The sequence below is a fragment of the Dipodomys merriami genome, unplaced genomic scaffold, assembly GCF_024711535.1.
Source record: "Dipodomys merriami isolate MVZ:Mamm:240054 unplaced genomic scaffold, mDipMer1.0.p SCAF_328, whole genome shotgun sequence".
In the NCBI taxonomy this organism is placed as follows: Eukaryota; Metazoa; Chordata; class Mammalia; order Rodentia; family Heteromyidae; genus Dipodomys; species Dipodomys merriami.
Window position 1 is genome coordinate 1,079,068 of NW_027204804.1, and position 13,072 is coordinate 1,092,139.

General features: G+C 42.7%; 1 protein-coding gene and 1 non-coding gene across 7 annotated transcripts in view; both read left to right on the top strand.

The window, feature by feature from the left end:
• The window catches only part of LOC138841763 (transmembrane protein 265), a 55,036-nt gene that overhangs the window by 13,541 nt on the left and 28,423 nt on the right, over positions 1 to 13,072 (top strand). For 5 of the 6 annotated variants that reach the window (XM_070042642.1, XM_070042636.1, XM_070042639.1 and 2 more), the window contains exons 7-18: positions 514 to 736; positions 852 to 1,129; positions 4,884 to 4,974; positions 5,079 to 5,168; positions 5,943 to 6,149; positions 6,228 to 6,556; positions 6,666 to 6,843; positions 7,341 to 7,477; positions 7,648 to 7,817; positions 7,937 to 8,129; positions 10,737 to 10,873; positions 10,961 to 11,147. In XM_070042642.1, coding sequence (XP_069898743.1) covers positions 514 to 736; positions 852 to 1,129; positions 4,884 to 4,974; positions 5,079 to 5,168; positions 5,943 to 6,149; positions 6,228 to 6,556; positions 6,666 to 6,843; positions 7,341 to 7,477; positions 7,648 to 7,817; positions 7,937 to 8,129; positions 10,737 to 10,873; positions 10,961 to 11,147 — 2,220 coding nt within the window. The remainder of the gene's footprint in view (positions 1 to 513; positions 737 to 851; positions 1,130 to 4,883; positions 4,975 to 5,078; positions 5,169 to 5,942; positions 6,150 to 6,227; positions 6,557 to 6,665; positions 6,844 to 7,340; positions 7,478 to 7,647; positions 7,818 to 7,936; positions 8,130 to 10,736; positions 10,874 to 10,960; positions 11,148 to 13,072) is intronic. The other variant, XM_070042637.1, reaches the window with a different exon arrangement.
• On the top strand, positions 4,683 to 4,814 carry LOC138841773 (small nucleolar RNA SNORA30/SNORA37 family). The gene has a single exon (XR_011376497.1). It is a non-coding gene; the product is annotated as a small nucleolar RNA SNORA30/SNORA37 family (small nucleolar RNA).

Here is a 13,072-nt window from a genome sequence, read left to right on the forward strand (position 1 = left end):
CAAACAAAAAAGAAAAGAAAAGAATTGTATAAACTAGCATTCATATCATATCTGGTCAGCCTTATATGCATGTTAGGAGTTATGTATGCCAAAATTGAGTAGTAGTGTTATAAACAGTAAAACAAGTAACTTCCATGAATTTACTGTAAAAATACTGCCAATTACTTAACCTAACAAACTTGAAAGGATCTAGATAAGCCCACTTTTTGTGTGTGTGTGTTAAGTAGGGACTGAACTCAGCCTTAAGCATGCAAGGCAAGTGCTTTATTAGTGGACTACATCTGTTGCTTCAGATAATTTGCAAATCATCTATAGCTGTTTGATGTGTTGTTCCCTTTCTGTTTTCCTCAGACATATTCTAAAATGATGAGCTCCTTAAAAACAACCTTAAGATTTTTTTTTTTTAATTCTCCTAAATGGTTTGTGGCCTGGCTAGAGCCACTTTCAGTGTTGGGTAAAAGTATAAAAATTAGGGGGTTTGTTGGTGACTGGTCTGTTTCATGGTTATTGCAGGTTGTGCAATTCAAGCAGCAGTCCCGGCTTGAAGAAAAGCGCAAAAAAGCTTTGGACTTGCACCTAGACTTCATTGTGGGACAAACTGAAAAGTACTCTGATCTACTGTCTCAGAGCCTCAACCAGCCACTAGCTTCCAGCAAAGCTGGTTCCTCCCCTTGCCTTGGTTCTTCCTCAGCTGCCTCTAGTCCTCCGCCCCCTGCTTCCCGGCTGGATGATGAAGGTGTGTGTTATCTCTGGTCCTGTTACTCTTCCCCATGTACCCTTTCCTGAGCTGAAAAACCCACCCTGTGGCTTGCAGGGCCCGTGGACTTTGTGACCTTGTTCTCCTGCTATAGATGGGGACTTCCAACCCCAAGAGGAGGAGGAAGAGGATGATGAGGAGACTATTGAGGTTGAAGAACAGCAGGAAGGCAATGATGCAGAGACACAGAGACGTGAGATTGAGCTGCTTCGACGTGAGGGAGAACTGCCATTGGAAGAGCTGCTTCGTTCCCTCCCACCTCAGCTTCTGGAAGAGCCTTCCAGTCCCTCTCAAACCCCCTCATCTCATGATAGTGATACCCGAGATGGACCTGAAGAATGTGCTGAAGAGGATCCCTCTCAGGTGGTGGAGGTATAGGTAGAAGACATGGAGGGAGGAAGGCTCAGAGTGGGAGTATAGAGAGAGAGGTACTAGTCTGAGTCCTGGGCTTACTGTGGGTTTTTTTTTTCCCTACAGTTTATTCCAGAAATGTAAGAAGAGCTCAATACTCACTAAGCTACTTTAATGCATTAAAATATTAATATTTAGCTACTGTACTAGATTAAAATTAATAACTACATTATCATCTTCCTATTGCCTTGTTGGATGTCTTCAAAGACATTTTTTTGTGAAGTGGAGGTGTGGCTCAAATGGTAGAACACCAGTCAAAGTGAGACCGTGAGGCCTTGAGTTCAAGCTCTAGTACCAACACTCCAAAAAACAGTGAAAAAGATTTTTATAACATTCTGTACCTATCTCTGATAAAAAATACAAGTAGAAATAAAGGCATCTCTAACTTGTAAAGAAGCATATTTCAGAAACATGGAGATGTATATTTTATTTATTTATTTTTTCTTTTTTTTTTTTTTTTGCTTGACCTGGGGCTTGAACTCAGGGCTTGGGCACTGTCCCTGAGCTGCTTTTTGCTTAAGGTTAGCACTCTACCACTTGAACCACAGACCCACTTCTGGCTTTTTCTGTTTATGTGGTACTAAGGAATTGAACCCAGGGCTTCATGCATGCTAGGCAAGCATTCTACCACTAAGGCACATTCCCAGCCCTTCCCTGACCTTTTTTGCACAAGGCTGTAGCACCACTTCAGCCATAGGTTTCACTTAGGGCTATTTTGGTACTTAATTAAGGAGATAAGAATTTCATGGATTTTCCTACCTATGCTGGCTTTGAACTACAATCTTCAGATCTCAGTCTCCTGAGTAGCTAATGGGCATGAGCCATCGGTGCCCAACCCATTCATTCATTCATGAGATTGGAACTCAGCTCCTTGCACTCTTGCTTGGCTTTTTCCTCAACGCAGGCACTCTATCACTTGTACTACACCTCTACTTGTAGCTTTTTGGTGGTTAATTGGAGATAAGAGTCTCATTGACTTCCTGCCTAGGCTGTCTTTGAACTGAGATCCTCAGATCTCATACTCATGAGTAGCTAGGATTACAGGCATGAACCATTGGCACCAGGTACAGTAATATTTTAGAAGGAACTAAAGTAAAAATAGAAGAGAAGGTTTCTTGCTGTTTATTGGTGATTGTTTTTGTTGTTAAATAGTTCTTCTTTTTTGGTTGGTTATGGGGCTTGAACTCAGGGTCTAGGCACTGTCCCTGAGTTTTTTCACTCAAGGCTAGTACTCTACCACTTTGAGCCACAGCTTCACTTTTGGTTCCTGGTGGGTAATTGAAGGAAAGAGTCTTACAGACTTTCCTTCCCAGGCTAGCTTTGAACCATCATCTTCAGATCTTAGCCTCCTGAGTAGCTAGGTTTACAGGTGTGAGCCACCAGTGCCCAGTTTTGTTATAATAATAAGTCGTGGGGCTTGAACTCTGGGCTTAGGCGCTCAAGGCAAGCGCCCTTACCGCTTGAGCCACAGCGCCACTTTCATTTTTCGAGTAGTTTATTGGAGATAAGAGTCTCATTGACTTCCTGCCTAGGCTGTCTTTGAACTGAGAGCCTCAGATCTCAGCCTCCTGAGTAGCTAGGATTACAGGTGTGAGCCACCGGTGCCCTGCTTGTTATAATTCTTAGCAGATAATTTTTTTTTTTTTTTTTTGGGTCCAGTTGTGGGGCCTGAACTCTGGGCCTGGGTGCTGTCCCTCAGCTCTTCAGCTCAAGGCTAGCGCTCTACCACTTGAGCCACAGCGCCACTTCTGGCTTTTTTCTTTTTGCTTATGTGGTGCTGAGGAATGGAACCCAGGGCCTCATGCATGCAAGGCAAATGCTCTACCACTGAACCACCTTCCCAGCCCCTGTTATAATTCTTATAGTTAAGGAAAGTTGTTCTATCATTTTGGAATAATAGCTGGGAGAAATGGGTTTGTGGCAAGTTCCAGCCTTTGATTTGGCAGGGTTTCTGATGCTATGGTAGAGGGTTGTGTGTGTGTATGTATGCACGTGTAGCTAGGATTACAGGTGTGATCCACTGGCACCTAGCTCTTATGTGGTTTTTTGGCTCAGGTCTGATGCTCTACCACTTGAATCACAGCTGCAGTTCAGCATTTTGCTAATTGGATACAGAGTCTTATAGTCTTTGTTCATCCTGTCTTCAAACTGATCTTCAGATCTCAGCCTCCTGAATAACTAGGATTACAGGTGTGAGCCACCAGCACCTGGCATTTTTTTTTTCTTTTGTATTAGTTACATAGGGTGGTGATTTTGTTACATTTCCACACATGTTCACACTATATTCCCATCAATCTTACTCTCAACTTTTATTCTCCATGCTTCTCCCCCACCCTAAGTCTTCAAATGAATTCATTGTTCAATTTTCATAGTTACAAATCTATTTTGGCAGTATTTAACCACTTTCATCATTCTCAGAGCCCAACTTTCTAGTACCTACTGACAGTCAACTTTTCTTTTCACACCTCCTATCCCCCTACTAATCAAAAGCTTTTACTGAGTTTATGTTGCCCTCATACTTGTCATGTATTACTCACCTTGTTTCTTTTCCTTTCTCCCCTCCCTCTGAGTAGTCCCTTAGTTTGATTCATGTTCTATGTTTTTTTGTTTTTTGGGGGGGAGGTTGGTCATGGGGCTTGAACTCTGGGCCTGGGCACTGTCCCTGAGCTCTTCAGCTCAAGGCTAACACTCTACTACTTGAGCTACAGCACCATTTCCAGCTTTTTCTGTTTATGTGGTGCTGAGGAATTGAACCCAGGGCCTCATGCCTGCGAGGCAAGCACTCTACCTTCCCAGCTACCTTCCGAACTACCTTCCCAGCCTCATGTTCTATGTTTAACCATATAAATACTTAGTTATAGATATATATACATATCTACATGCCAGTGCTGGGGCTTAAACTCAGGGCCTGGGCACTGTCCCTGAGCTTTTGCTCAAAACTAGCACTCTACAACTTGAGCCATAGCAATATTTCCAGCTTTATCCGTTTATGTGGTACTGAGGAGTTGAACCTGAAACTTCTATGCATGCTACACAAGTACTCTACCCCTCGGCCACATTCCCAGCCCAAGAGTTTACTTTTTAGTTTGTTATGTGCTTTTTTTTTGTTCTTCTTTTTGGGGGGAGATCGGTTTTGGGGCTTGAACTGTGGGCCTGAGCACTGTCCCTCAGCTCTTCAGTTCAAGGCTAGTGCTCTACCACTTGAGCCACAGTGCTACTTCTGGTTTTCTGAGTGGTTTATTGGAGATAAGAGTCTCACGGACTTACCTGCCTGGGCTGGCTTTGAACCACGATCCTCAGATCTCAGCCTTCTGAGTAGCTAGGATTGTATGTGTAAGCCACGGTGCCTGACGCTGCTATGTGAGTTTCTCTTGGTCTTATTTTCCTGTTCTGTAAAATATCCTTAATATTTTATTGGATTATAATTAGGGATCTGGGATGATTACTTCAAAATCTCTTCTAGACCTTTGGTCCATGTGTCTGGGTTGGGGCGGGGCGGGGGCGCTTTAATTACATAGCACTTTCACAGATCCTCCTCTAGGAAGTGGGGTTAGGATTTGGTAGCTGGTGCTGAAAGAAAATCATCCTTGATTGCATCCTTGCCCTGGTATTGTGCCAGTGGCAGCTGTCACTCAACGGGACAGAGAATTTTCTCATGTCTTCTTTAGCATATGTCTTCCTTCTGTTGCTCTAACTTTTCATACCTTGTTCACAGGTAAAGCCCTCACCTTCAGTCACACAGTGCAACAAACAGCCTTGGCATCCAGAGGAAGATGATGAAGAGTTTACTGCCAATGAGGATGAAGGTTAGGCTTGTTCTCTTTATCCTGTTTAGAGCTTTTTCACCTATTTGTATTAGATTATGTCTTATATCTCACTCTCCATTTATATTACTTCATTCTCTTTCTAGCGGAAGATGAAGAGGATACCATAGCAGCTGAGGAGCAGTTGGAAGGGGAGGTGGATCATGCCATGGAACTGAGCGAATTGGCTCGAGAAGGTGATATTCACCGGATGTTTTGCTGAGCATCTACTTAGAATTCCACTGTGGAAAACATTGGGGATAAAGAGATAATACTGTCTAGTCCTCCAGCTTGACTGGGTACTCTGTATCTTCCTTGTACAACTTTAGCTCCAATGACAAAGATAAAGCTGACAGTGATAGACTTATAAGGAATAAGTTTCTTAGGAACTTCTAAGTACAAAATGATGAGAGTGGATGATGGAAATTTGAACAAAGTTATATGGATATTTATACAAGGAATCTCTAATAAGACCCTGACAGTATTTAACCTAAATCAATCTCTCTCTTTCTCTCTCTCTTTATCTCTCTCTCTTTTTTTTTTTTTTGCCAGTGCTGGGGCTTGAACTCGGGGCCTGGGTACTGTCCCTGAGCTGCTTTTGCTCAAGGCTAGCACTCTAACTTGAGCCACAGCGCCACTTCTGGCTTTTCCTGTTTATCTGGTAATGAGAAATGGAACCCAGGGCTTGATGCATGCTAGGCAAGCACTCTACCGCTAAGCCACATTCCCAGCCCTTGACCTAAATCTTAAAAGAGTCTACCAGGTAATGTCCTTCCAGGAAGAAGGCAGCTCCTCCCACGGTTGTAGCCTAGGTTTTTTTGGCTTGGATTTGGTAATGGGTACTGAAAGTAAACTACAGTTTTTCATTAAACTTTCACCTGGTAATATCTAACAAATAGCTAGTAATATGAACTGATACCACCTAAAATTCCTTATAGCCACCAAAAGCTTACCATTCATTTCCCCACCAGGTGAGCTATCTATGGAAGAGCTACTACAACAGTATGCAGGAGCCTATGCCTCTGATGCCTCTGCTCCAGGCTCTGGGAGTAGCGATGAGGATGAGGAAGATGAAGATGAAGAGGTTGACACTAACAGTTCTGACTGTGAACCAGAGGAGGCGACAGAAACTGAAGAGGCAGCTCAAGAGGATCAAGAGGATAGTAGCAGTCAATCAGGTGAATGTGTAGTTCTGAGAGAAGTGGGGAGGACAGGTGTTTGAGGAACAAGTTCTGAACTTTGATCTTGTGATTTAGACTCTGATGAGGAGCAGAGTGAGGATGAAGAAGATGAGCATTCAGAGGAGGAAGAAACGAGCAGAAGTTCCGAATCAGAAGAATCTGAGTCTGATGAGTCTGAAGATGCACAGTCACAGAGCCAAGTAGATGAAGAGGAGGAGGAAGATGATGATTTTGGGGTGGAGTACTTGCTTGCCCGGGATGAAGAACAAAGTGAGGCAGATGGAGGTAGTGGGCCTCCCACTCCAGGGCCTACCACTACTCTAGGCCCTAAGAAAGAAATTACTGACATCGCTGCAGCAGCTGAAAGTCTCCAGCCCAAGGGTTACACCTTGGCCACTACCCAGGTATCCCAATGCTTCAATGTCTGCTTTTTCGTATCTTGACTTTACTGTTTCTAGTGACAGATGCCTCAGTTCAATGTGGTAATAACCTCTTTTTTTTTTTCCTCGTCAGGTGAAAACTCCCATCCCCCTATTACTACGGGGCCAGCTCCGGGAATACCAACACATTGGACTCGACTGGCTAGTTACTATGTATGAGAAGAAACTCAATGGCATTCTTGCTGATGAGATGGGGCTGGGGAAGACAATCCAGACCATCTCCTTGCTTGCGCACTTGGCCTATGAGAAAGGTGAATAGGCAGGGCCCTTCTTGGGGCCTCTTGGCCAATTCCCTGGCAAACTTGTTTAGTGGTGATTCAGCTGCAAGAAGGTGAAATAGGTGGATCCAGTGGCTCATGCCTGTAATCCTAGCTGTTGAGGAGGCTAAGATCTGAAGATCAAAGCCAAGCTGGCAGAAAAGTCTTTGAGACTCTTGAATTAAACACCAAAAAGCCGGAAGTGGAGCTGGGCTCAAATAATAGAGCACTATTCTTGAGCACAAAAGAGCTCAGACAGCATCCAGGCTCTGAATTCAAGGCCCAAGACTATTCTAAAGTAAAGGTGAAATATTTTCTCCCTTACTGATCTATTGTAGCTTCATTGACTCTGGCCAGTAATTCCACAGGAAGAACTGTGCAAGTGCTAGTACTCTTCAGAGGCCAGTAAAGGAGGTATTCATCAGGGTTATACTTAAGGAACCAGGATTGCAAGGTTTAGCCTTATTGTGTCTTCTCCTTTTGTTAAACAGGTAACTGGGGTCCCCATTTAATAATTGTTCCCACCAGTGTGATGTTGAACTGGGAGATGGAGCTGAAACGTTGGTGCCCCAGCTTTAAAATCCTCACTTACTATGGAGCCCAAAAAGAGAGGAAGCTCAAGCGGCAGGTTTGATCCTTTATGTAATCACTTCCCCACATTGATGCCTAATTTGTTTTTAGGCCTTTAGATAGGCTTCTTTACATTTTTTGTTGAAACCTTGTCATTTTTTTCTAATTCCATTGTTTGTTGCTTTCTTTGACACCCTGCCCTCCCCCCCCCCCCCCCCCCCACTTCAGGGCTGGACCAAGCCCAATGCCTTCCATGTGTGTATTACATCTTACAAGCTGGTGCTGCAGGACCACCAGGCCTTCCGCCGCAAGAACTGGCGATATCTCATTCTGGATGAAGCTCAGAACATAAAGAACTTCAAGTCCCAGCGTTGGCAGTCTCTGCTCAACTTCAACAGGTTTGTGGGAAGCTTGGTCTGGCCTGAATTCAGGGTCAACTCCTGGGTCGAGGAATTTATTAAAGATATTAAAGCTGGGACCTTCCTGATCATCCTTTGATTCTCTTTATCTCTTTCAGCCAGAGACGTCTACTTCTGACAGGAACTCCCTTGCAGAATAGCCTCATGGAACTGTGGTCTTTGATGCACTTTTTGATGCCCCATGTCTTCCAGTCTCATCGAGAGTTCAAGGAATGGTTCTCTAACCCTCTAACTGGCATGATTGAAGGCAGCCAAGAGTATAATGAAGGTCTAGTCAAACGCTTGCATAAGGTAGGGCTAGCAATAGTTCTTTGAGATATTGACAATATATATAAGGAGTTAAGAATAATGTCTAGGGCTGGAAAGGTGGCTCAGTGGTAGTAGAGTGCTTGCCTTACACACATGAGGCCCTGGGTTCGATTCCTCAGCACCACATAACCAGGAAAAAGCTGGAGGTAGTGCTGTGGCTCAGTGGTAGAATGTTAGCCTTGAGCTTAAGAACTGAGGGACAGTGCCTAGGCCCAGAGTTGAGGCCCCATAACCAACCAAAAATAAAAAGAATAATGTCTATTAAATCTTTGGAGGAAAAAAAAAAGAATAATGTCTGTTAACTCTTTGGAGAAAAAAAATGTCTATTAAATCTTTAGAGAGAAAAAAAGAATGTGTATTAAATTTTTGGAGAGAAAAACTTTCCCCAAAGGCTAGCACTCTACCACTTGAGCCACAGCGCCATTTCCGTTTTTTTTTCTTTTTGCTTACGTGGTGCTGAGGAATCGAGCCCAGGGCCTCAGGCATGCAAGGCGAGCGCTCTACCACTGAGCCACCTCCCCAGCCCCCTTCTTCAGCTTTTTAATAAAATTTTTTTTTTAGTTGTGTGACTTGAGCTCTGGGCCTGGGCACTGCCTCTCAGCTCTTCAGCTCAAGGCTAGCACCCTACCACTTGAGCCACAAGCACCACTTCTGGCTTTTTTCTGCTTATGTGGTGCTAAGGAATCGAACCCAGGGCCTTATGCATGCAAGGCAAGCACTTTACCACTGAGCCAACTTCCCAGCCCTAGCTTCTTAAGCTTTTAAAGAACAGTATCTTTCAGCATTCTGGTCCCTGTTTTTTTCTTTTTTTCCTTTTTAAAAATTTTTCTCTTCTTTTCCTTCCTTCCTTCCTTCCTTCCTTCCTTCCTTCCTTCCTTCCTTCCTTCCTTTCTTTCTCACTTTCTCTCTTTCTTTCTTTCTTTCTTTTGCCAGTCCTGGGGCTTGAACTCAGGGCCTGGGCACCGTCTCTGAGCTTTTTTTGCTCAAGACTAGTACTCTTAACACTTAAGTCGTAGCACAACTTCTGGCTTTTTAAATTTTTTTATGTGGTAGTGAGGAATGGAACCCATGGCTTCATGCATGCTAGGCAAGCACTCTACCACTAGGACACATTCCCAGCCTGTGGTTTTTTTCTTAATATATATGTGTTTCAGGCATACTTGTTGATTGTTGCCTGTGTGGTAATGCCTTTTTAGTTTATTTGTAATCACTTGAATTTCTAGATTCCTGGAGCTGAATTTTAATCAATTTATTCTTTCTCTTTTTTCTTTCTTCCCTCTTTTATATGAGGGATTGAATCCAGGGCTTTGGACTTGTTAAGCAAACAAACATTGTACTCTTTGAGCTGTATGTTTACTTAGTTCTATTGCTTTTATTATTTTTTTTAAACTAGGTCCTGCTAACTTCATTAGATTGGCCTTGAACTTAAAGTTCTGCCTCTGGTATACCAGGGGTTATATGTGTATGTACCACATCAAACTCTTGAGTTGGTGTCTTTTTTTTTTTCCTTTGGTCTTGGGGTTTGAATTCAAGACCTGGGTGTTGTCCCTGAGCTTTTTTGCTTACAATGCCACTTCTGGTTTTCTGGTGATTAATTGGAGATAAGGGTCCCAGACTTTCCTGCCCTGGCTAGCATTGAACTTGATCCTCAGATCTCAGCCTCCTAAGTGGCTGCTAGGATGATAGACATGTGGCACTGGTGCCCAGCTGAGTCACTATCTTTAATTGGAAAATTCCTCTTGAATTCATTCTGTCATCAACCACATATCTGTTATTCTTAGAACCTATTAATTTTTTACTCAGATATTTCTGGTTATAACTCCCATCTTAGTTGTACCACCATTTGGTTAAAAACAACACAAAAAAAAGCTAGAAACCAGGAAATCTTCCTAAATTACTAAACTCCATTTGCCTTTTTTCCCTCATTTCCTTTATGTTGTATATATTGAAAACTGTACAAGGCCACTATCAGGGCCACTTCTTTTGGTTGTTTGGGTGCTCTGGATTACACTATGGGCCCTATGAGCATATTAACTCCCCAACCCCCATACCACTGAGCTATACATGCATCTCAAGGCATAAATTTTATTCTCAGGTTCTCACCTGTTTTTATACTTTCTTGTTTATTTTTTGAAATTGTGTCTTGCTGTGTTGCTCAGATTGTCCTTGACCTTCTAGGTTCAGGTGATTCTTGTGCTTCAGCTTTCTGAATATCTGAGACTATAGTCATATAGTTCACAATGCTTGGCTTCGTTTCATAATCTTAGGAACTTAAGTCACTCCTCAAAATACAGTTTAAATAATCTTTCCTGTGTAGTTTGTGGTTTGCTTTCAGTACTTTGTATCATTTTTGTATGTTATGGTACTGTTATCTTTGTGTAAGTCTTCAGCAGACAGTAAGTTCCTTTTGAAAAGGGATTGCATTTTACTTACCTTTGTGTGGCTCATAACTAATAAGCCTCATAACTTCGTGATTGCAGATGAATTAAGCCAGTTCTTGACCAATCACCAGGCCAAGACTCACCTAGAAGGGCTCAGCTATGGCTTAGTGTCCGCCCTTCCGTCAGCCTCCTTCATATTTGCTTTTAGGTTTTGAGGCCTTTTTTGCTGCGCCGCGTTAAAGTGGACGTTGAGAAACAGATGCCCAAAAAGTATGAACATGTTATCCGCTGCCGACTCTCCAAGCGCCAACGATGTCTCTATGATGACTTCATGGCACAGACCACGTAAGGGAGAACAGAGGATGGGCTCTAGGACCATGAATAGGAGTGCAGGTGGCTGTCATGATGTCTGATTAATTTTTGTTTCCCCAGAACTAAGGAGACACTAGCCACAGGCCATTTCATGAGCGTTATCAACATTTTGATGCAGCTGCGAAAAGTCTGCAACCATCCAAATCTTTTTGATCCTCGACCTGTTACCTCTCCCTTCATTACCCCAGGCATCTGTTTCAGCACCGCCTCTTTGGTGCTAAGGGCCACTGATGTCCATCCACTCGAGGTAAGTAGTTGTTTTCAAGCTTAGTAGTTCTTACCCCAACTTTTAGATAGTTTAATATTCTACAGCCATACTCTTCCCTTACGTTCATCCTCAATGCTGTTCCTAGTTTCATCATTTTGTTCCGAGATGACTTTTAGCAAATTTTTTAACCTACGTTTCCTTCCCCATCAAAATGGAGATTATAAGATAAATCCTGCAGTGTGTTTGAGAATTAAATTAACTTTTTTTTTGGGGGGGGTGTGCAAGTTGTAGGGCTTCCACTCAGGGCATAGGTGCTGTCCTTGAGCTTTTTTGCTTAGGGCTAATAGTCTACCACTCTACCACTTGAGCCAGAACTCTACTTCTGGCTTTATTGATGGCTAATTGTAGATTAAGCTCCTGAGTAGCCAAGATTATATTCAGGTCTGAGCTACCAGTGCTCGGATTTTGTTGTTGTTGTTGTTTTGGTCAGTCTTGGGTCTTGAACTCTGGGCCTGCGCACTGTCCTTCAGCTCTTCAGCTCAAAGCTAGCGCTCTACCACTCGAGCCACAGTGCCACTTCCGATTTTCTGGGGGGTGTATGGAGATAAGAGTCTCATAGACTTTATTGACTAGGCTGGCTTTGAACCTCGATCCTGGCAGCTGGCTACCATTAGGTAGCTAGGCTGGACAGAAATGACATCTTCCTGCCTTAGCTTTCTTAGTGCTAAGGTTACAGACATGCATGACTATACTGTAATGATGGTTACAATTAATGATGCTATGAACATAAACAACTATGTTTATTGGCTCCTGCTGTTCTTTGAGTATATGCTCCAAAATGTAATTTTTTTTTTTTTTTTTTGGTTGATCATGGGGCTTGAACTCTGGGCTTGGGCACTATCCTTCAGCTCAAGGCGAGCGCTCTACTGCTTGAGCCACAGAGCCACTTCCGGTTTCTAGTGGTTTATTGGAGATAAGAGTCTCGTGGACTTTTCTGCCTGGCTAGCTTTGAACTGTGATCCTCAGATCTCAGCCTTCTGAGTAGCTAGGGTTACAGGCATGAGCCACTGGTGTCCCGCCAAAACGTAATTATCATATAATAGCTATTTTTCACTTCTTTTTTTTGGTGCTAGTCCTAGAACTTGAACTAAGAGCTTGAGGCAGTCCCTGAGTTTCTTTGTTCAAGGCTAGCATTCTTCCACTTGTCTTTTTGGTGGTTAAGCATCTCACAGGCTTCCCTGCCTGGGCTTGTTTCAAACCATGATCCTCAGATCTGAGCCTCCTGACTAGTTAAGATTACAATTGTGAGCCAACAGCACCTTGCTGTTTTTCACTCTGGAGGAAGTACTTTAGTGTTTATTTTTTATAGCAGCTTCATATTTTAAATTCCAGCTACAGTGTTACAGGAGTTTTAATTTTTCTAAATCTTTCGAAGGATTTTTTTTTTTAGCTTGTATTTGAATTTAGCATTATGCTTGGCTAGTCAAGTGTTCTGCCATGTTAGCTATGCTTCCAGCATTGTTTGGTTTAGGTTGGTTTTTGCTTAGGCATTGTATTCTGTGGCTGTTCTGAAATGAGATCTACCTACAGCTTCCTATATATAATTGAGACCGTAAGGTGCATGCTGTCATATCTGTCTTAGTTGTTGAGATGAGGTCTGACTTTTTTGCCTGTGTGGGTCCAGAGCTTTCATCTTCCTGATCTTTACTACTTGAGTCTCTGGCATTAAAGATGTATACCACTGCATTTTGCTAGGAATTTTTTTTAGTAGCATATTAATATTTGTAAAATGCCTTATTTCAATTTGGTTTGCATTTCCCTAAATATTAGTATTTAGCATCTTTTTCATGTGGTTATTGGAATTATTACATCTTTGTTTAGAAACATGTCTAAGACTTCTATTGTTTTGTTTTGTTTTGTTTTGTTTGCCAGTTATGGGGCTTGATCTCAGGGCCTGGGCACTG